Source organism: Aptenodytes patagonicus, chromosome 6 (assembly GCF_965638725.1).
Source record: "Aptenodytes patagonicus chromosome 6, bAptPat1.pri.cur, whole genome shotgun sequence".
Lineage (NCBI taxonomy): Eukaryota > Metazoa > Chordata > Aves > Sphenisciformes > Spheniscidae > Aptenodytes > Aptenodytes patagonicus.
Genome location: NC_134954.1, coordinates 71,872,420 through 71,896,379, shown reverse-complemented (window position 1 = coordinate 71,896,379; position 23,960 = coordinate 71,872,420). Strand labels below are relative to the sequence as shown.

The window sequence follows — 23,960 nt, the reverse complement described above, 5'->3', positions numbered from 1 at the left end:
ATAATAGCAGTTGAAATGTGGGGGGGGGGTGTGAGATGGTAAGTTAATGATGTAGCTGTTAATTTGAATTTAGCAGACGTTTTAAATATAGGTTTCTCTTACAGAGACAAAAGTTGCAATTTAAAGCTCTTTGGTGGTCTAAAACCAGCTTAATTCTCTAGTAGCATGGTAATAAGTACTAATCCAGCTTATACAGTGATTGTAGTATGTCATGTTTGTGAAAGATTGCCTAACTCTGCTTTCTCTGGGTTTTATGTTAATTTTTTTAAATTAAACATAAAACCTTATAACATCTTTATGCTGAGATAAACTGTTCAATTTAACTTGTGCTCAAGCAGCAGCTGTCAGGAATTATCATGTTTCGAGCGTTCTTGCCATCACCTTGTGTCTCTACCTCCCGGATACACTCCGTGGGATGATAAAGCTCACCTTGTTAGCATTTATTACTTAAATAATGACCCGAGGTAAAATGAAAGTTGATGTCACACGGAATGACAACTGACATATATTTATGTCGCATGTTACGTTATAATAAACTTTCCTTTCTTCCCCTTGTAATAGGTGTTAAGTGGAAATTCACTCCAGCATATCCTCCAGTGCCCTGCGTGAGTCCATTAGCCACGTACGTGGCTGCTCTGTGGGCATGTTCGCGGGGACTCGTGCTGTCAGGTGTTATTTAAGCTCGTAATGCCGGAGAAATTGGTTATCGCTGGTAGTTAGCAGCTTTTATGCCGGTAAAGAAACAAGTATAAGAGCACCCCATATCTGTTGGGTTAAATTCTGGAAATGCTGTGAAGTAACGGAAGCGAATCAAGAAGGGTGTTTCCTAATAATATTACCACTTAAATGGTTTTGGGTTTATTATTTTTTTTTCTGTAAAAAACATGAGCAGTGTCATTTCAGGCTCTAAATCTGAATGTGCTAGTAATCGCCACAGTTTTCTCTTGACACTGGCTTATTGATGGACTGGGCAGTGACAAGCGATCTGCTTGTTAATTGAGTCTTATCCCTTCCCATTTACAGTGGAGAAAATTTGGGTCTACCTCTGGCAAGCTTTCCAAGTTTTCGGCCTTTCTTGCCTTACTGGAAGCCAGCCTCCGGCTCTCTCTAATGATGCTATTGAATCTCCCGGTTTATCTAAGCCGGTACTGCAAACATTATTTTCCTTTCCTGTGGATTTGACCATCTTTTTTTCATATTCCTCTTCTAGTTATTCCTTTGTCCATCTGAGCAAGTTCAGATATTTCAGAGCTACACGGTTTTGTCCAAGCTTAAATCTTGGATCTCATTTCTCGTCGTGCTCCCCGTTGCCCTTTTCTCTCCAGTCGTCATGTTAACCTTGGCACCCCCACTGTCTTCTCTTTCCACTCTTGCTTTTGTGCCTTGCTCTTTGCTGTTTCCCATGTTTTCAATCCCAATGTGCCATCTCTTTTTTTTTCTCTCTTCGTTCAAATGCAGCCAAGTTCATAGACGCTATCCCACATCAATTCAGTTTTCTTCCTAACTCATTGCAGAAAGAGGTTTTCTGAAAAATCAGTGAAGGAAAGGATAAGCTATAGTGCAATCCAGAAATAGCCAAAGTTTTGCCGAGCAACCATTTCATCTCATTTCTGAGATCTGGCGTATGTTTTCTCCTGTTTGTATTTTTCTTTGTCACTTTAGTGCTAAACTCGCAGCCGTCTCTGAGCAGGGGTATTGCATCACCCGTAGGAAGTTTTCCTGCCCCTGCTTCGAGTCTGGCACCCAGGTCGTTTTGAGGTCCGGAGGTTATTACTCTTTGTGACAAATAAGCGATGACTTAGGTAAAACTGTTTTTTCCTCTTAGTACGGCTCATAATAAACCCGAGCTCGTATCTTAATTGGCATTCTGTTTGACAGTCCCTTTAGAACGATCAAATATTTGATGAACATTCATCTCTTACTTTCGTAAGCCTTTCAGATTAGCATTGACTCAGGTTGATGAAGATGGATACAGGATCTGTTCTCTAGGAAGTGTTTGTTCTGTAGACACAGATTATCTAAGAATGGTGTGTGTTGGCATAGGTGCTATTATGATACATATATGGCTATTTGGGGAAGTTCATGAGTTTTAAGGTTGACAGCCAGGATCAGAAGTTTTTAGTATTAGTGATGTCGGTTTGGCAGTAATCTTGAACACAAAATCCATGTAAAAATAGGAAGAAGAGGAATAAAATGGGATAAAGAATAGGAAGAATAGGAATAAAAATAGGAAAAAACAGGAAAGATCTTAAAAGGATTAAACATTGCATAAATCAATTCTGAATGTGAAGATGGTGGATAGCAAAAAAAAAAAAAGTCAGAAACATGCTATGTTGAAAAGTAGTTTATTAAAGCTGAATGTTTTACGTGCAATAAATACCTGGTCTCAATTTTTTTTTTAATTTTTTTTTTTTAATTCCTTATGATGAGAAATGTATAACACAAACGTCTACGGCTCTGCAGGTCCCCGTAGGTTCAGGATTCAGTTTGCTTGAAAGCAGCGTTAGCCAGGGGACAGGACATGCTGGCATACTTCTGGTGAAATGCAGGGAAATCTGCCACTGGTTACGGTAGGGTCACAATTTCGGATTACACATTTAAATACATTCATTTTCTGATAGCCTGGTAAGTTATTCGAGGCTAAGATAGCAGCTTGTTAGTGTTGTTTGTGCCTGCTTTATATGATTGAAGGCTGTGTGCAGTGTTGTAGACTGTGGAATAGCAGGAGTGCTACGGCAGTACTGGGGTGCAAGGGTAGAAACAAGATTTCATTATAGAGGAATACCTAATAAAAATGTGAAAATAAAAAAAAGAAAAAGGGTGGGGGAAAAAAACAGACCATACTAGATAAGTGCACTGCATAAATCAAAAGGGTTTATGTCATAAGATGAACATGTGCCATTCCTGCTCATATATTGAATTTCAGTAGTTGGTTGCATAAAGAAGTAAAGTGTAATGAAACTGGCAAGCAAAGTATTCCCTAGTCAGCCTTATCTTTGTTCCATTTGTCCTTCAGATACAGCTTTTCTTGCCTTTTTCAATAAAATCCATCCGGCTTTTTTTATTTTGCATCTCTCTGTAACCGAGCTGGGAAGACCAATGAGATTCGGTGCTTTTCTAGTTGGGTTCTTAGCAGCTGCTTTTTAAGAGATCAAAACTTCGAATGCTGCTACATGGTATTAAGGCTTAGCTATTGATGTGTCCCTATAGGGGTTATGTTTTTCTTGGGGAGGGTGGGGAGAAGGGGAAGGGGTGACCCCTGCGAGCATGCTCACAGACAGTAAACACTGCTCTCCTTGTTTTCCAGGATCCTTTTTGCAAGCTCGGTGCTTAACCTGGCTGAACTCGCTGCCCTCCGCCCTGACCTTGGCAAATTGAAAAAGGTCCTCTACTTCCATGAGAATCAATTGGCATATCCTGTCCAGAAATGCCAGGAAAGGGATTTTCAGTATGGATACAACCAGATTCTTTCATGGTAGGTGTTTCTCGCACCGCTCTGTGTTATTTAAGGTGTCCTTCTGTCTACAGCCTTGCAGCATCGTAAGCCGGAGGAGTCCTCCTCCGTCTAAATGGTGACCCTGTAGCAGACCGAGGTACCAGCAGAGTCCCGAAGAGAGGCTGATGAACGTGTTGCGGCAGAAACAGTTTGCTCTATAAACTCATCTCAATTTCTTGTATAAAGTCCGTCGATGCTATATTGGGCTACCATGGCGTACCCGTTAGCGGTGTGGGTTTTGACCTGTCTCGTGGCCGTAAGCGAGATGCTTTGTTTCACGGATGCTTCGCAAAGCCGCAGCTAATCGGCTCTTGCTTGGCCATAGCCTTTACTGCATCCGACTGAAATTATATAGAGGGTTTTAGGGAAATAAACAGAAATTAAAATGTACTGCAGCACTTTTCTTGTGAAGAGAGGGCAGTAAACATACCAGATAAATCCTTATATTTCTTTCATCTAGTATTCAGAAATTGTGCAGTGCTAAAATACCCAGACGTTTTAAAGGCTGCAGTCCTTTATTGTTGCTAAAAACAAATGTATTTCTCGAATCTGAGTTAATGAAAGAAGTTAATAACAGCCACACTGAAAAGCTTTGTGGTTAGGCACTGTACAGACCTAAGTGAAACAGCAAAACGCAGTTGTTTTGAACTGAAATAAATTCATTTCCATCATCTTTCTCACCTATCTGTTAGTAGGAGACTTATTAGGAGTAGGGATTGAGCATTTTAAGGTACAAGTTAAGCTTTTGCATCTTTATAATACAAGCCAGTTGATACTGAGATTTCTCAAATAATGATCTGTGTATACGCTGGCCATTCTGTGGCTGCTTCTGCCGCTGCATTTGCAACATGTTTCACTTACTGAGCAGTAAAGATGGGAAAGTATAGTGAAAGATGTTTTGAAAACAGAAGCGGCCATTTTCAGATGCTGTAACAAAAAGATGTATTTTTTTTTTGGCACTGGCGCAAGGAATATTTTTTTTGTATATATTTTGCTTTATTATGGCAGTTATTTTTCACACATCTGTTGTAAGCTGACAAACATTTAGCCTCAAAATATGCATTTTTAAGATAATAAAAGTATCGTCTTTTATTAGGAAAAAAAAAAAAAGATGTTTTGGAGATGATTAAAATTGGAGCACTTTGAATCTCCAGGTTGGTGCTTTGGATAATTAGGAAAGAGATTTTTTTATTATTATTATTATTTTTTTCCTCCCTAGTGTTTCTATAGAGTTTATGTAATAAAATCACACTTTTCAGTGATGGCTGAGATTCCTTTTAGCTGCTCAGGCAGCGATGGTGACGGGATCTTTCCAAATTGCCAGTGATATGCAGAACCTCTAGGAAAAAGTTGGGCGGAGGCGACGTCATGTCATCGTTAAATCAGTGCAGAAAAGATGACGGGGGTCGTTTGTACAAAAACGAGGAGATCAACGGGTTAAAAACCATAGGTGGGGAAGAGGGTGGGGTTCCAGAAAGCATTTCAGCTCCTGCAGCCTGCTTGAGAAGGTTTCTTTCTCTCTCTCATGGTTTTTTTGGGGTTGTTTTTTTTTTTTTGCTTTTCCTGCTGACTCCTGCTGCTTTGATGAGCAGTGTCAGTTCTCTTTCTTGACCAGACAGCAGTGAGATGCGGTGAGGATGAATGACAGCCTCTCACCTCAAATATACTTTTCAGCAGCCTGGTGACTTATGAACGCGTGTCCTCAGTGTATCTTGTGACCCATAGGTCTGTATTACAATATATAACGTATTGAGAAAACCAACCGGCCATAAAGCATTTCTTACCTCCGTTAGCGTTGCGTGTTTGCCAGTGTAGCTAAGATTGTGTCAGCACTTCCAGGATAAACTTCCAGATATTTCAGGTTTTTTGATAGCTTCTCGTTTTCTCCAGGCTGACTCTAAGCAGAGAAATAATACCTACATTATCATTTAACTACACCTTAAAATTATTGATCCGGTTGATTTTAAAACACAGCAGTAAAGAACAAAACATTGCGTTAATATGCCAAATTTTTTCAAACTTTTTTTTGGTACTGTGTGCTATGTATATTATATATATATTTAGTGAATTTACTTTTAATCAGGATTATGTCCGCATAGGTTAAAATAACATTCTGTTTCTCTAGTATCCTGCTACCTGACTTACTTGGTCAGTCGAAGGTAGGTTAACCGAAGGTAAGTTGTCTTTCAGGACGAAGGATTATTTCTAAGGAATTTTCATTTTCTTCCAAGTTTACTTCTACAAAAGTCATGTAACAGTGGGCCTTATCTATTTATAATACTTTTAAGAGATAATGGCAGTAATATTATTCTTGCCATTTTATGAACAAAAAGTGATCCACAGATAGAATAGGATGTGCCTCTTTAGATTAATAATAGTAATATATTACTTAGTTAAAAAAAAAAGTTAAAAAATATTTCAAAGAGTGAATAGACAGAAATCAAGACATTTCTAATATAGGTACATATGCTACTCCTAAGTCACGTGAAAAGGCTGATTTTAATCAGCATTCTGCTTGCACCTTTTGTTTGTTTATGAGAATATGTATCCTATTTCCATTGCATTTAAAATGATTCTGTTCCTTTCGCAGCAGCAGTACATTCATTAATCTTAACCACTTTTTACAGTTTGGTTGCTGATGTTGTGGTGTTCAACTCTGCTTTTAATATGGAATCGTTTCTCACATCCATTGGAAAATTTATGAAGCTGATTCCTGACCACAGACCTAAGGATTTGGAAAAAATAATCAGACCGAAGTGCCAAGTTCTTTATTTTCCAGTCAGGTTTCCTGATGTGAGCAGGTCAGTACATTTTCCATGTCATAAATTGCCTCCAGTCTGTCAAAACTCTCTATTTATGGTGACGTTCTAACTAATCAGCTAAAGCATCATTAATGAAAGAGTTTGATAATATGCAAAATCCTCTAATTGATAAATGTATTTCAATAATCAGAGTCTATTCAGGCAGCGTCTGATCTGCCGAGCCTGTCCTTAGTGCGTCGTACAAACTTGCATCGTTCAGGATGAGTGATTTCCCACTTGTTTTAGTCTTTAAGGAGTTGCCTGCTCCTCAGCTCTGTATATATTTGTACAGGGGAGGTCAAGGAGGAGAAAGAAATGCTAGGGAACAGTAAAAGTGATAAGCCTGTAGTCAAGAAGCTATATTTCCCTTGGTGTGTTGCAGTGGGGTTTTATTCCCTCCTCCCTCCCCTACCTCTTCTTTTATTGCTTTCCAGGTAGGCGAAAAGCATCCCAGTAGCAGGGAGCGGACTTGCAGATGTTGGCATTATGTGCAGCGGTAGTTGCTCTTCAGTCTTCCTCGGTTACGCTGAAGGACGTTTTTTATTACCCTCTTTTCAGAGCCCGTCTTGAAATTAGTGGTGGGTTATGTGGCTCAAAGGGAACATTCGCTAGATCCTTTTCACTTTTGATTAAACCTGGCACAATTGTTTTTCCTGTTATAAGGGTTTCTCCTCCCACCGAACAGGAACTTTGCTTCAATGGGACCGGTACTAAATAGAGTATGATTTTGCAATTTGATTATACTCTTAAAACCAACACGATGCTGGGTACATTTCCTTGCTGAAATAATGACTCTGCAAGAGTCCGGCTTTTGATCTGCTAATACTTGAGATCTTTGTCCCTGACCAGCTTGTACTTACAGTTTTTTCAAAGGCTAAATATACATTTGTGGTAGTTTGGGGTAGAGAGATTTGTAGTACAGGAGCTGAGGTCGTGCACTCTATCGAAGTTTACGCTGCAAGGTTTGCATTTCAGTATCTTGGAAAACTTTATATTCTAAAACGCTGATGCAAATCGTTTAAAAGTCAATGTCTAAAGTTAAGTCTTTGAACCGATGTTTTTGGCAGGTGGGTTAAAATCCTCCAGTGTTCCTTAGGGTCTTGGCTGCCTGGATGGCGGTGGAGATGAGTACCTGTGTATCTCTGAGGATCTACTATTGCTTCTCAGAGACCATGTTTTTCAGGAGTGAGGGAATGCTGCGAATGCTTAGCATATTTGATATTGAGCCGTTTTAAAAGGGTCCCGTGGTTTTTTGGCATACCTTAGCAAGTCATGTGGCCCAAGCCTAGTTTTGGAGATGAAGTTGTGATAACCCTGTCTCATATATTAAATCAGCTCTTTTGGACCTGTCAGCCCTGGCAGATGGGGTCAAACGAGACCTGACAAATGAGTCTGAAGTTATACGCACAGTGATCGTTTGTCCAAAGCAGAAGGTGATTAGGTAGGTAAAATCAGGAGTCTGCTACCCAAACTGGTCAAGTGGGAAGATCTCACATCATAGTGTGTGCTCTTCTTAATGTCCTGCTCTTGTATTAAACCTCATCTCACAAAGCAGGACACCTTTCACGTTTTCATCGTGGTCATTGCACCTGAAATTATATCGAACAGCTACTTTCAGCAGTGATGGACAAAATTAAGGTGTTCATAAACAACTGTGTGACTGTGCAACTTTCTCAGCGGAGTAATTAGAAACACAGATTAATATCAGCTTTAGTATTTCTATTATATATTTTATTCAACAACTAACTCTAGATGTAAGTCCTGGGGTTTTGTTGTTTCTTTTTTAGACAAAGCCCAATATCATCACAGAAAAAAAAGCAGAAGAAGGGACTGCTTCTGCATAACTCTGAAGTTCTTTGGGTTTTGACCTTCAGCTGCAGCCAGTATTTACTATTTCTTTACAAGATCATGTTTTAAATAATGTTGAACGCACCTGTGGCAATTGAATGCTGTTTTTTAATTTTGACTGTATTAGTATAGTGACTGAATGGAAATTGAGGAGAAAAAGGTTAAGAAAAATTGTGGCCAAGCTAAAATTTATAAAGCAAGCTCTTAGCCCAGAGTGTTTTTCAAGTTATTTTCAAATGGTAATTTGCTTTATCCAAACCAAACTCATACAGTGTAAGTAAGTGATTATTTGCATGACTGACAATCATTTCAGTGCCTGCAGTCTTTTTAAAATGCATAATTTTGCTGAGATGTTGGGAAAATATTTAAAAATTCTGAAGGCAAAATAACTAGGGTGATTTTTTTTTTTCTTTACTTTGACCTCTTTTATTTTGCGTGTGAACCTCTCAGGGTGTGTTTGTGTCTTAAACGTAATCTTCATTTGGATTTGGGAGAGAGTTGATCTAAGAAATCATCCTCATGCGTGTGATGGTGATTTTTTAAAGATTATTTTAGATTAATATTGTAATTGTAGGGCAAAATAAAATATATCTGACCCTTGATCAAAGCCAGTGAAATAAAGGAGCATGTCACATGAGTTAATCCTGTAACGTACCTACCTTTTAATGTAATTACTGTAGATGATGGTACACAAACTAGCACAAGCAGCATAGTAAATGATCGTTTAAGAGTGAAGGTGTAATGGTGGAGGATACCCTAGGAAATACTTGTGAGTACTATTAGAGGTACCATTATACGTGTGTAATGTGTATTTAAATATTTCAGATGGGCATCTAATCACTGCTTTCCTACTTGTGCGAGGCAGTTATCGATGCTTTTTTAATATTCTTCTTTTTAATAAATATTTGTCATAAGGGCACATATTGGTGTTCCCGGGGCAAACAACCAGACTGTGGTCCTTATCTGGCAATGAGAAGAGATGAAAGGATTTGAGGATTTAGCAGAAAAAGAAATTTACTGACCTAATCCTCCTGTTTTCTGGTTCTGACAACGACTAGCTTCCATATTGTAGCCTGTGGTGCCACGGCTACTCCGTGTATATTCATCCTCTATAATTTCTGACTTTGAATTCTCCTCTTCATACATTCTGTTGAAGTATATTATGTAGAAATATGTATCGGACTACTTCTAAGCTTGGAGACAAAAAAACCCTCCAAGTTAAGGCTGTCACTTCATAGGTATTGCAAAGGATGTAGACCAGTAGCTGATCTTATGTGCCATATGTGCTGCGTATCAGACTGGGGTCTTATAACACAGTGAATTAAATTCATTGTAATTCACACTTACACTGTCATTGGCTTAATTTCAGTATATTTTCTATTGTAATGTAAATAAAATCCTAAATTTTTTTTTTCCTACACAATCAATAAAGTCTATTTTGATATAATCTGTTTCCACTTTTGCACTGGAAAACTATGGTCCAGGAGGAAAATCCCCTTTCTACTGATGTTGTCTCTGGTACTCGCATCTCCAAATGCCAGCAGACCCTGCTGGAACACCTCTGGAAGGCCTTTGTTGATATTTTGTATGAATTCTCTCGGCCCATCTGCATCCATACTGTCTGTGGCAGTCAGCAAAGCGGGGTCAGATTTAGGTACTCTTTGGAATTCATTTCAATGAAAATTGTAATACAGATTTTGGTTATTGTCATGGTTTAACCCCAGCCGGCAACTAAGCCCCACCCAGCCGCTCGCTCGCTCCCCCCCCGGTGGGATGGGAGAGAGAATCAGAAGGGTAAAAGTGAGAAAACTCGTGGGTTGAGATAAAGACAGTTTAATAGGTAAAGCAAAAGCCGTGCACACAAGCAAAGTGAAACAAGGAATTCATTCACTCCTTCCCATCGGCAGGCAGGTGTTCAGCCATCTCCAGGAAAGCAGGGCTCCATCATGCCTAACAGTGACTTGGGAACGTCCCCCCTCTTCCTTCTTCTTCCCCCAGCTTTATGTGCTGGGCATGACGTCATATGGTGTGGAATATCCCTTGGGTCAGTTGGGGTCAGCTGTCCCGGCTGTGTCCCCTCCCAGCTTCTTGTGCCCCCCCAGCCTGCTCGCTGGTGGGGTGGGGTGAGAGGCAGAAAAGGCCTTGACTGTGTATCAGCACTGCTCAGCAAGAATGGAAACATCCTTGTGTTATCAACACTGTTTCCAGCACAAATCCCAAACACAGCCCCGTACTAGCTACTGGGAAGAAAATTAACTCTATCCCAGCCAAAACCAGCACAGTTGTTATTACTGTTCCTCTGATTGTAGTAGATCTTTGTTATTATCACGATGTTGTAGAAAAGGAAGATGTTTTTATAAGCAAGAATGAAGTAACATTCCTAAGAGCTGAAAATGCACATTGGACTAAGGTGGAATAATATAAAAGAAACATGAGAGGATGAGGATTACAACAGAAAATAAAAATAGCATCTTTTAAGTGGAACTGGTTAGCAAGTATTACAGTAGATTTAAAGATTTTAGACTGTTGTTTCTTCATTTGCTTTTATAACTTAGCACAGTTAACAGGACATTTTCAACCATTTGATTTTATACTTTTTTAGTTATAGTGTAAGAGAGGCAGAATTTGCCAATTTAGAGAGTACTTTAGGGCCAGTCGAGGGAGTTCCTCACTAAAGCAGAAGTTTTTAAAAGACGCTGACAGTATCTCTTGTGCAGAAACGTGACTGTCACGTGTGGGGGAGCCTGTTTTGGGGAAATAAAAAAAAAATTGCACCACTTGGACTAGGCTTGCAGGGCTGAACTTCAGACCTCTGTTTAGATAACTAAGAGGCTCTGTAATCCTAACGCTATACAATTCCAGCTGTGCTGGAAAAATACAGATGTCAACAAGCAAGGAGAGACTTGAATCCACAAGAGCCCAAAGCTATAAATGGGCACTGGGGACGTGTCTGCGTTGCACAGAGAGATGCTCAGCAGTGGTACCCAAGTGAGCTCTAGTGAACTGTCTTGCGTATGGGAAGCAGTATATACCTTAGAAGAGCGGGTTTTTTGGCTAATTAGCCTTCCAGTGAAATAGCATATATTAGCTTAGGTGGAGTACTATGCTAATGATAGTGATTCTGGTACTGAGGCTAGCTACCGCCTTTGGTGGTGGCTCAGGCATCTCGGTGGCGCGCCGTGCTCTCTCTGGTAGGCATAGCCTCCTTGCCACCACGGTTTATGGGTAGTTAGCATAATTAGAAAATGCCAATAGACTGCTCCGACCTTGGGGCTTGCTGCTGAAGAACTGGGTGATGGCAATTACTCCCCTGAATGTCTTTCCTCCTCACCTGCCGCGAGCAGGTTTTGAGGGTTGGTGTTGGCACGCGAAGAGTTACGCAGCAAGCACGAGGGATGCTCTCAAGATCTGGGACACAGCACCTATTGGGAGGAAAGTGCAGTGCTGGCTTAAAAGGGGCGTAAAATGGAGTCTTTCAGTTCTGGAGCCTTTGGCAGCGGGTCAGTTACCTTCTGCATCTCTGGGATAAGTGCTAAGTGCAGATAGCTGCACCTACAGCGAGGGGTTGGGTGGTTGAATGAAGGGTGCCTCAAGCATCCATATTCAGCGGTGCTTTCTTACACAATGCTTCCTTCCACATGAGCATTGTGTGCCGTCGAGGAGGTTGGGGGATGATGCAAGAGTTTCCATTCTCTCTCTGGATCGTGGAGGAGTAGCTGTTGCCCTAGCCTGGTCTTCCAGGCAGAACGCGCCTGTTTTATCCCCAAAATATCTGAAGAGCTCTCCAGCAGCAGCAGGCTGAGAGTGCCCTCCTAGAGGAGGGCCTGGCTAAACGGTCTGCTGGGATGTATTTATCTTGCAAAACTTTCTAAAAAGTAATTTCTTTTTATCTATTCAGGGACGAAAATAGTTTTACTGACTCTCTTTTATCTGTTGTATAGGTATTCCACTAAACGCTATCATAATAACCATTTAGTCTCACAATAGCTCACAAAGATACTTAAGCAGAATTCTCTGTGCAACCTAGTTTTTTATTATGTTGGGTACTGCTCATGTTGCATACAACACATTCCCATAAAACTTGCATTTTGTATTTACAGAGAAATTTCTCTGGAGAGTTAAGGTCTTGTAAAACATTCTTGTTCTACAGCATGAACGAATTATTATACTCTGGGGCATTAAAAGTGAAGTGTACTGAAGAAAAGAATTTTTTCATTAAAATGCAGTTTATATTGATAAAACAGATTACTAGCATTTGATGAAATGTGAAACTTGGATCTACCCATATCGCTAAATCGCCAGTAGGTTTATTTTGGCAAGAAGAATAGTATGTAATGTATATCAGGACCAATCGTTATGCAGTACCTGTTAGTTTTGTATTAGATTAAATTGTCTTTCACTAAAGTACTTGAAAAAAAACCTACTATATCTGTATCGTTGAAGTAGCAGAATGTGGTAACCAAGAATATTAGAAAATAAAAGCTGTTGTGTTATCAGTTTTGGCACAGTCATTTATCAATCAGTATTTTAAACATTGACAAGTGGTAATTTAATAGGGAATGACCCTGTTGGCAGGAAGTTCTAATGACAGATGATGCAAACTCATTTATCACTATGGGGCTGTGCTGGCTTCTTACCTTTCTCGGTATCACAGCTCATATTTTCCAAGTCTGGGATGTGAGAAGCCACAAAGGGCAAAACCTGTGGCACGGAGCCTATAACCACTCCCATCTAATCTGATTAACCCCTTAGCTGCAAATTTCTCTGCCAGTATAGCTGGTAAGATCTAAAAGTTTTCATGCTGATTTAAGTACCGTTTGATTTTTAAGTAGGATTTGCCGTAATACTTGCAAGCACTTTCCCATCGTCAGTTTTTTAGAAATGTCCAAGTTGTGTCCCTTTGAATACGAAGCTGAGACACGCTGGTACTTGGCTTTCAAAAACAAACCGCATTCTAATAATTAATAGCGCATTTCATTAGCTGGCATTAAAAATAATACATGCAGTGCCCTATACAATGGGCAGCTATTATTATTATTATCATTACTACTCAAGAAGGAAATTGATGCATTCAGAGGTTTAATTGATTCGTGCATATTCATGTGGGAAGTCAGTGGTAGAGTCACGACTGGACTGGATTATTATGCACTTCCATGCATAATAATTTCTCTGCAACTTGGAAAAAGAATAGACTACCTTGCTGTAATATATGTGGGCATTTGAAGTTGAGGGATGTCATGGGAGAGGAGATGAAAATGACACCTTCAGCAGCAACTGGTATGGATGGTGGTTTTAATTCTTCTGGGAACAGCCTGTCTGTAATACAGTAATTCAGCTATGCTTACTCGGAGTAGAAAAAAAATCATATATTTTTACTTTAATTTCCACAGTATCAAAAATTTTCATCGATTTGATACGATTTTTAAAAAAGCATAATAAATATAAGCCTTTTTTAAAGCATAATAAACGCAAGCCCTGCTTTGGGCTTTCTCCGCCTTCCCACCTCAGTTCTCCATCTGTTCTTTCTCTTTTCCTTTCGCAACAGAATCTTTGTCCTTTAGGCTGGGATCGGGTTAAATGTCATCCCCATACAGGATTCAGACGTGAAATACTTTCAGAGTTTGCATCAAATTGTTGTAATAAGAATCAGTGATGTTTAAATTTAATTGGTTAAAATTGTCATGGCAGACTTAAAGCTGTTTGTTTTTTTTTTTTCCCCTTCTATTCAAAGTGGAAAAAGGCTATTGATTAATGGTGGGATCCTACCAAGTGCTAAATACGCTCGTTTTCACTGCAGTCATTGGGAGCTGAGGGCACGTGGCACTCGGCGTGAGTACAACATAAACACGGGTGGAAAGAGGGGGCGCGCAAAACTAAACGCTGGGTATCGAGTGATGTGGCTGTGTCCAATTCAGGTCCAATCCGTATGAAGGTACAGACTTAAATCCTTCGCATGTGTGAAAGATGGTTTTTATAGACAAGGCTGTCCCTGCTGAATTTTGCATTTCAAAATACTGCCCTTCAACGTTTGAACAATTCCATATTTTTTTATTACGAAATTCATGAATATTGCATAGAAGGGAGCATGAAGGAGGTGGATTTTTTGTTTTTCTTTAAAGTGATTTCATGCTTACAGAATTGTAACAGAGAGGGAAGCAGTCGTGTTGAGCATATTATTTCTCAGTTGCTACATGAGGCAGCGACAGAACCTTATTGCTTAAATATTCCAGGCATTCGTTGTTGTAATACAATGGAAAAGAAAGTAGGTGATGTGCTAAAAATTGCAGAAAAGATAAGGACTAGGAAGGGATATCCGAGTTCTTAGAGATTCTTCACTGAGAATAGAAAATGTTTTCAGAAATCATTTTATGAGAATGAAGGAGTCTCTGTTACTGGTCATGGGGGAATGGCGATACCTTTAGAAAAAGCCGTGCTTCATCTTGTACGCAGTATTAGTTTTGGGGGGGGGGAACCCAAAAGAACCAAAACCCAAAAAAGCAGGGCCTTTTAAAAGAGTGGTGGAATAGGTAGCCTTGCAAATTGTTATCCAATGTGAAACTAAAACTTTAAGTGGGTTGGATCTGCTTCTAGCACTGTTGTGTGCTAGATTGCAGACAACCAATTCAAGTTACAGTCAGAGGTACCGTGAGATGGAAGTGTCAGTGGAGGAGATGCTAAGATGTTCTATAGGAATTTCAGAGAATAAAGAATGAGAGAACAAAATTACATGATGGAATACATAAAAATCACAGTTTTAAGTTTGAAGAGGAAACTTGAAACATAGCTCTCCAGTCCTATGGAGATCTTTATGTAATGTGTAAGAACAATTTAATACAGATGTTTTATTTATACATAACCAAATGGGATGAAGTTAAATGATTTTTAATTTTGCCAAATCACAGATAATTTCTTTGTTGTGCAAGGAGTATTTTAATCTGTTTAGGTTTTTTCTTTTTTTGCTTTTGCATTTGCAACTAGGAATATTTAATATTTTATATTTTGGACATTCCCCCTGCTCAGTTGTGACTCCCAGATGAAATAATCCGCCTCTTCTTCCCTTTAAATAATTCAAATAGCATACATTTAAAAATATGAAAATCCCAACGTAAACGTACCAGAAGTGCTTTTTAAGGTAGGAGGCTGTTCAGCTTTACTATTGGAAAGATGCGTGTCTAAATAGTAACGAGGGTTCATCGGAGTTTTGGGCTCACGAGCACCAAATAGTAGGGATGCTAGTTGTAGAGCTGTGGGAGATCCACGTCCAGTAACGCTTTCCCCGCTTCTTTTCCTCAAGTATGTATGAGGAAAGATCTTTGCGTTGTATTGCCTTTTTTAGCGATGGGGCGTTTTGTGTGTTGAGAAATCCGTATTCGCAGCAAAGGGGGTTTGGATATTGTATAACAAGATATTATTACGTTCAGTCAGTGGTTTTCAAGCAACGTTATAGGCACTAACAATAGCTAGGAAGAATGAATTCGATATTAAGTTGAATCAGCCAACCTGTGATTAATTTTAGAGTGGATTCCTCATAAAACTGTGCTGTTTTCTTATGACTCCTAAGCAGTACTCAGGTCAGGCTTACAGAAAACTAAAGACTTTGTCCGTCTTTGGCCTACCTTATGTATTTCCTGCCCCCCTTATAATCTTGGGACTCATCAGCAGACCACGTTGTCTCTGTTTTTGTTCATGCCCAACTAGCTGTGGGACTAATGGTGTGTAATGTCTTACCATCATGCCAGAGCCCTCATCTTTCCACTTGTCCTCCCCTGTCAGCACTTTTCGTCTAGAAACCACAGGTGTCTTAGTGCTGGTTCTGCACCAGTTGAAGAGACTCTGATTTAATTTCTCCAGGATGGATTTGATTTTAGGTATGTTTTAGGTATGTTCTGCCCCCTCTGCCAGAATACTCATCATGGATGCTCTTACGTGTCTTCATTTCCACGACTTTGCTTCTCAAAAAAACCCCAAAACTATTCACAGCCATGTTCTCCTTTAAACTCTCTAAGCATTTTTCATCTCTAGCTGATAGATGTTAAGCAGAGAAGCAAGCAGATCTTCCTTCCCTTGGTCACTTTTGTGTGCTGAATGGTGGACCAGTCTATATGGCTATGCGGGTAAATACGGAATGTAAAGAACATGCAGATGTGTAGATCACTTGCTGCTGGAGACGCACCAAGCAGCAGTATAGCTGCACCAGACCAAATGAAAAAAGCTTATGTGATTCTCATACGCAATAGAAAAGATATTTTTTTAAAGATACAGTTTGGTGTGTCTGTGTAAAGCACTGAAAAATTGTATGTTGTTCTGGTCACCCATGTTCCAGAAAGATTAATTTCAGCTGTGAAACAGGTACAGAGAATTGCCGCTAGGATGATTAGGAGAATCTGTATTATGAGAGCAGATTAAAAGAGTATGGTTCACTTGTCCTAGCAAAATAAAGGTTGAGAAGGGGATATATGTTAATCTTTATAAATACAGTCAGAGGATAAATGCCATGAAAGAGGAGGAATTATTTAAGTTCCAGGATAATCCTTACAACATCCACTAGGTATAAATTGGTCATTATTAAATGTCTCGGACTGGAAACGAAAAGAAGGGTGTGTGGGGATGTCGTTTGTTTTGGTTTTTGTTTGTTTGTTTGTTTCTGAGAGGCATTTAGTTTTGAAACTACTGTTGAAACACTATTGAAACGTAAGAGGAATTTGATAAATTCATAAAATGGTTGGTTAAACAATATAGGAGTAGTGCCAGGCAGTTGCAGGTGTTTGCTATGATGATATCCCCAAAATGAAGATGAAAAGAGATGGACTATGAGATGGTCACATACTGACTTCAGTCTTGAGACCTAAACTGGTCCATCAAGGAGATCATGTATTTCCAGCGTCTGTAAAAGACACAACGGAAGACCAGTCTGTTGTGTGTGCTGTGCACAGTCTTCATCTTGTATTTCATTAATCAAGTGTTGCATGAATGAGCAGTGTCCTGCAAGGTATGTCTTGCTCATATGTTCAACCTCTCCCCATATTTGGGATCAGGAGGAATTTTCATTGGCCAGATTCATAATGACCGTGGTGGGAAGGGAAAAAAACGAGGGGAATATTTTTGCTTCTATCTATATACTGGGTTCATCTGGACATTTTAGTGCTTATGAAGAAAGCCACGTCGTGGCCAGTGCGTTTGGTCCCTCCTCTCCTCTTCCTTTGACACACGGGAGTTCTTGGGGCATCGGTCTTGGACTTTGTTGTTTTGCGGTAGCCTGAGCATCCCTCAGAAGACAACACAGGCTGAAGTGGTACCAAGGGTTGACAACCGCAGTGCTTGGGAAAGTATTAGGTGAGATGTGCTTCAGCAAGAACCATCTTCAGGCAAAATGAGTATCGTGGCTTTGTAAGCATCCTTCTCGACTTTGCCTCAGTTTACGTTTGCTCACTGAAGCATTTGGATAGAATTCTTCTGTTGAGCTCATTGGAGTCAGAATGAGTTTATTTTAACTTTCTTATTTTGATGAGTATGTACGGCTCTTTCATTTCCATCCTTGTGTAGAGTAGTTTAATACTAAAATTGCCTCAATCTGTGCTAGAAGCAAATGAATCACAGAAAGAAGAAATTTTTATGCAGTAATTCCTTTCAGTGATTGAAATTTTATCTGTCCTTCCTCAAACTTCATCGCAGGTCTTTTGGTTTCAGAGTTCACTTATGTTATCTGCTATCTGATTTTGAATTACCGATCTTGAATTATGTGACTATATATGGAAAAGAGAGGATTTGACCCTTTTCGGGTGCCTAAACTGTCTTCCTTTTGTTGCCGATAAAAGGAGGGGTTATCTGTCAGGATTCCTGGTAACCTAGTCAGAAAAAAAAATGAAAAAATAATAAAAAATATTAAAAAATAATTTTAAAAAAGGCAATAGGTAAAAATATCCTTTCCCCCCCCCCCCCAGTGAAGCCTTTTATAGTGTCCATAAAGTTGCCTGGTATTTATGACATTGAAACGGTATATCTTTGGTTCTGAAAGCAGCTGAGCTCTTTTCAGGGGTACTCGGTGCTGAACTTGTGGGCGTATCTATACGTTAGCGACTTATTATTCTGCGAGTGTCACTTCATTTGGGCTAGCAATAAGTCCTGTTCAGTCATTGTGCTGCAGAGGAATGTTTAAAGCTGAAATGTGCATTGGAGTCTGTTTGTTTGCAGCAGATGATTTGCCTAAGCTTTGATGCGCAGTCACTTTCTGACATTTGTGTATTTCAGCAGTGAACAATGTAAACTCATTTTCTGAGCACTTTGATTACTTGCACATAGCAGTGCCCATGGCATGTGACAGAGAAGAGCACTCTATCCACTAATCAGATAGATATGCTTCAAGCGTATTTACACAAAATAATGAAAACAGCTGTTAGATACCTTTAAACTTGAGTGTGTTTTGTTATTAATCTACTAGCCCGTACGCATGACACTATAATTCTTCGCTCACTCAAGTTGCCTTTAATGACACAGTAATAAAACGGAGAGGGATGAAAGTAATGGAATTGTAGAATGTAATGCCTCAATTGTTCTACAGTGTCTTCCTTTTTGCCAAAATAAACCACAATTAGGTCCATATGGTGTTTTGAAGTTTTCAAGCAATGACCCTAATAAAAAGTAATGAATTTCTGACAAAAGAAAGCATGGTGCTCTTTTAAGCAGATATCTTCGCTATTGATCTAGTTATGATTGCAGACTGATATGCTAATAGAAGAAGAAAGGTTCAACGTGCCTGGTACAAGCACTTTCATTTGTGGTTTATTTTATTCTTACGAAATTCAGATTGAAAAGGTAGAAACATGTTGTAATCCATCAGTTATGACTCCCTTTTAAAAGACCTACTATAAAGAAAACAAATGGATTTTTCTTGAGAAAAATGGAGTTTGGAAAGCATTTGTTAACTTGAAATTTCAAAAGCGAATGTTAACTAGGAGGATGCCTCGCAATGATGAAGATGCTTTGTCTGGATAAATGAAATTTGACTGGAGCACTTTATTGTCTTCAGAGGTCCAAGCTCTGTTACTTAACTTTTCTCTCTTTTCACCTTTTCATGGGGGAATTGGAGTGATACTCCTCTTCATCTAGAAAATCAAACTATCCATGGAGCAGTTGTTAGGTAAGTACAGATACTCAAATGCAACGACTAGGGAGGCCGTGCAGCTCATCCTCCTTATATAGTACATAGCTACGGGCAACCAGTAAAAAAGTATGGTGTGTCAGTATTATTCCAATGCAGTAATGATGCCTGAAGTATGGGTAATCTAGACTTAATAAAGAGAGGAGAAGGCAGGTTCTGGAAACAGATACCAGGGGGAGGAGAAAATAAAGGGCTGACTTGATGAACCTTCACTGTTAGCGGTTGTTGAATGAATGTTCGTTCCACATACACGCAGTCCTAAATGACTGAACTGAAAAGCATCTGCTGGATAATGTGTATTATTGGCATTATTTTACTCCAAGTAGTATAGTTAATGTTGAGCGAGGCCTATAGTCTTGCAACATGAAATTATTCAGAGCATCCTTTCAAGAAAATCTACCTTGTCTACCTTTGATCACCGCTAGAACCTGTCTCTGAGCGGCTCCTTCGCTGGTAAATTAGGAGTCCATTTATTTAATGGCCTAATTTCTCTATTGGCTGTTCTCTAACTATTAAGCTGCCTTTCAGGCTTCCCACTCGAGTCTCTACTGCTGCACCTTTGGAAAATAACCTAATTTTGGCCTCAATAACCCTTACCATTTTTCATTTATGTTTGCTGCCTTCTACATTGGTAATTTCTCCATCTCCTTATGTATCACCTACTTCTGTGTGGTTACTTTATTCATCCTAATAGAAAAGAGTCTTGTTCATGGGTAGAACTTTATCCTCAACAATGTATCTTACTTTTATAAGCAAGGTGAATGAATTGCTATTTATTCCACCACTTTTCTTTCTGAAAGTAGATACTCTTTTCTAATTTCTCACCTTCTTGTACTGGATGCCTCAATGAGAGGTGAATGATTAGTTTGTTTTATTGCAGTCATGCTTAGGAACTGGGGCTTGCCTTCTGGAGGAGGGCGTGGGCTGCAGGAGAAACTAATCTCACTTCAGATTGTAAGATTTGGATTATTTCTGTTACTTTGAATTCTAATAAGAGGAACATAAAAGTGAAAATCCCCACCTTACTTCCTGTAATTAAAATATGTTTGAATTGATTTTTCTTGCCTCAATTTTCAGTGTTAAAAGCTTTCAGAAATAGTCTTATGCTGTGAAATAGAGTGTCAAATTTTAGACTGGTTTTAAATTACGTGGAAAAAATCCATCAAGCATAGGTAGCCTAGGAGGTGAATGTGTTTAAAATGTGCTATTTTCTAAAGCCAGTTGTAGATGAGAAATGTTGAGCTTTTCACCCTAACTGAGCAGGTTCTCCCAAGAAGCTGGTTAATGCTTTGGTGCTTGCATTAAACTTCCCTCCTATATCCTAAATAATAACAAATATGTTGAAATATTTCTAATATTGAAAAAGGGTCTTAAAGCTCAGAAAAAGCATGGGAGCCTTCAAATGCTTAACTAAGTCTTTTAGCCCCTGGTTTTATTCGTTAAAATATAGGGACCTAATTCTGTAAGGTCATACTCCCTTGAGAAGTCTAAATACCATCAGGAGACTTTAGGAATTCTGGCTTATTTTATATACAAGTAAGTTGAAATTATTTGACATTTCTAGGTACTTTGAAGTTCTTGGTATACCTGCAAAGGCTTCTCTAAACTTACCTGAGTACCTTTTGAAATCCGAAGTTTTAACTGTTTATGGTGTCCCAGGTTTTGACCATTAGTCCGGAAGAGTGATCACTCTGGCCACTGCTGATTGTGGATTTCATTTATTTGATAAAAGTACCCCAAATATTCTCATTCCCATATTCCTAGTACTTTCACTTGCATTATGATAGCACCTGGTACATCCTGTGACTTTCCAACACGTGAAAATGATGCAGTCAGTATTAAGAAGCATTAACCCCCCCAAAAGATAATAATACAAGGTTTCTGATGTTAAGTATACCTGTGCTTGAGTACGTTATGGACAGTCATATAGATGACTAACTACAGCCATGTAGACTTTCTCAGTCTGCATGTGTGTTTGCAAGACTAGCTCCTTTCTGAACAGTAATTATTATTACAGAGCTGTTATTAGTAGGCCAAATTATCGCATTATAGAGCTCATGTAAAATCAGGTCTCGACAAAGGGAACACAATTTTCAATCCTTCATGCAATACCCAAAAGTATTTTGTGATCTGCTGATATACATATATATATTTAGAGATGTACCGTGACTTTTATTTAATTTCTTCTATTTTTTTAATACATTCAAGCTCCTTTAAGAACAACATCCATTACCGTGTAATGATCAGAGATGGTGATTTTTAGCAGTAGATTGAGGGGACAAGTTTAAGAAAACATTTATTGTACTGTGTTTTGGAAACACAAGCTAGTTGTAGAGGTTACGTTCAAAATAGCAGGAACTAGTACGGCAGCATTTTAGTAAATTGGGATATAAACAAACATCTGTTGCAGGAATGTAGAAATGACATCATAAAGAATGTATGCAAAAACTTAATTGAAAAAGAATGATGCAGAATTGCAGCATGACTTTAAGTCTAAATTGATTTTTGCCTTCAGAGTGAAAGTGGGATTTTTGTGCAACATTCCAATACTATAAAGTATTTAACATGTAACGTCCTATTAATGTACCTAAAATGTAGACTCTGGGTCACCCAATAAGAATAGTAGTTACAGGAATACAGTATATGTAATATGCAATTATCTTGACAATAGTTTTATTTTTTCAACAATTTTGTCATAAAAGAGCAGTAAGATACAATGAATTTGATTCATTTTGTGTGTGTGAATCATTTAATAGGCCATTACATCTACTATATTAGACTCCATTCTCCTTTCAGAGCTTTTCATTATAAGGCTGTCTTTAATGGAAAGAAGTTTAACCTTCCCTCCCAGATAGATTGAACCCCATAACAGTGTAAACATTCTCATTATAAAATAAAATCCCCTTCCCCAAGGGCAGCACTATAATTATGTTGCAGTGTTGTACAAATGTTTCTCTTAAAAAATGTTGTCTCATTCTTGTCCTCAAGTTTTTATCATTTTCATTTATGAAGAGAATCAATAATACTTTTAAATTGTAATTTAATAGAATAAATATGATCTGATTATTTTTTAATTTTTTGAAGTTATTTTAATCAAGTTTGAGAAGAAGTCATCAGTAAAATTGCTGTTGATTTATAAATAGGATAATTAGAGGCTTTCCTCCTAAGTACTGTTCACTGGCATTGTGGCTGTTTTTATTGCCTAGTCAAACCTCTTCATTCAATTTTAAAATTGCCTTTTGAATGAACTGCGCTATGAGCTTGCCAAATAGTGTCACCATTAATACCTTACCTCCTCTATTTCATTGTCCAGTCCGTAAATGCACAATAAATTGTTTGATAAGGAGGTCAATGGGGTTGTACTAGTTTTTAAGTGAATTACGGCCAAACATTTCAGATTATGTCACACTCTTATTGTAGCGCTGTGCTTAAAAGGTGGTGATACGGTACGTGGTAGATCATTTGGTATGGTTGCTCTAGGACTAGACACAAATCAAGGAGGGCAGGTTCTCCACCGATCTTTATATAGAGAATAGATGAAAAAAGTGCACCTTATTAATCCAATTTACAATTCTGTAGCGTGTCCCTTCGTCTAATTAGGAAAACTCTTCATAGCAGGTACACACCACGTGCTCCACGAGGATGGGTTAGGATGAAGATATATGCAGGCAGGAGAGTATTTCAGTGCTTTGGCTACTGAAAAGCTGCCGTAGGATTCCTGGAAAGTCCTAAAGCTTCTCCTACCAGCCTGCTGGGTGATGATATCTCATATCTCACAAGATATTTGGTGGGAATTGGGTTTTTCTGTATGTGTGACTGATTTTGGAGAACCGTGCCGGACTGGTGTCGTCGTTCCAGCAGTTTCCCGTACCAGTGCATCACCTTCACCCAAGCCTCCTCTGCTTCCAGTGCTCCTTCGTGGACGAGGCTGTGGCTTCCATCCAGGCACGTCTTCCCCCCGCGCGCAGCGCGCGAGCGGTTTTGAAATAGAAATGTGAAAGGCGAAAGTAAGAAACTTTGTGCTTGTTGAGTCTAAAAGAAAGTCTGTTTGTGTGTGTCTCTCCCTTTGTAACAGAAGGAATGTTTCTTATGTTTCTGTCTTCAGACAGTTGGCACACATTTCATCTCAGCAGCTGCTTTCTCTTAAAGTGCAGTAGAGTGTAGGACTGTAGTGACACTAGCATTAATACTTCACATTCTGCTATCATATGCTGTCACTGTGAAATATGGATCTAGGTTACATGTGTTTGCAGACTTTGTACTGCTGAATTATGAAAGCTGACTCTGTTGGAGGATTGTGTTGTATTCAGAGACTGTGAACTGAACAATAAATGAATGCAGGCAGAGACTTGCAGTCATAAGCAGTATCCTCCTTTTTGGCCTAATTGAGACAATAGCTTTAAAATGTAGAACTGCCAAATGAAACTTCATTGTTGACTTAGATGCCTGCTAAATATATTTACCTAAATATGTCTCTTGTGGGCATCTTTTAGTTGCTATCCTCAACGTTGTTTAAATACTATTTTTAAATCCCGTTCTTCTGAATGGTATGAATTACTGCAGATGAATAAAATTTATTACAAAGAGTAAAAGTACTACTGCTGTCTGACAGAATAAATTATTGGGAGCAATTAGTTATTTTGTTATCACGAATTAG

General features: G+C 38.9%; 1 protein-coding gene across 11 annotated transcripts in view; it reads left to right on the top strand.

Annotated features, from left to right (window-relative positions):
* Positions 1–23,960, top strand: part of QTMAN (queuosine-tRNA mannosyltransferase) — a 189,950-nt gene that overhangs the window by 92,929 nt on the left and 73,061 nt on the right. For 10 of the 11 annotated variants that reach the window (XM_076343133.1, XM_076343125.1, XM_076343129.1 and 7 more), the window contains exons 3-4: positions 3,308–3,475; positions 6,124–6,297. In XM_076343133.1, coding sequence (XP_076199248.1) covers positions 6,164–6,297 — 134 coding nt within the window. In that variant the 5' untranslated portion in view covers positions 3,308–3,475; positions 6,124–6,163. Of the gene's footprint in view, positions 1–2,538; positions 2,571–3,307; positions 3,476–6,123; positions 6,298–23,960 lie in introns of those variants that run through there. The other variant, XM_076343134.1, reaches the window with a different exon arrangement.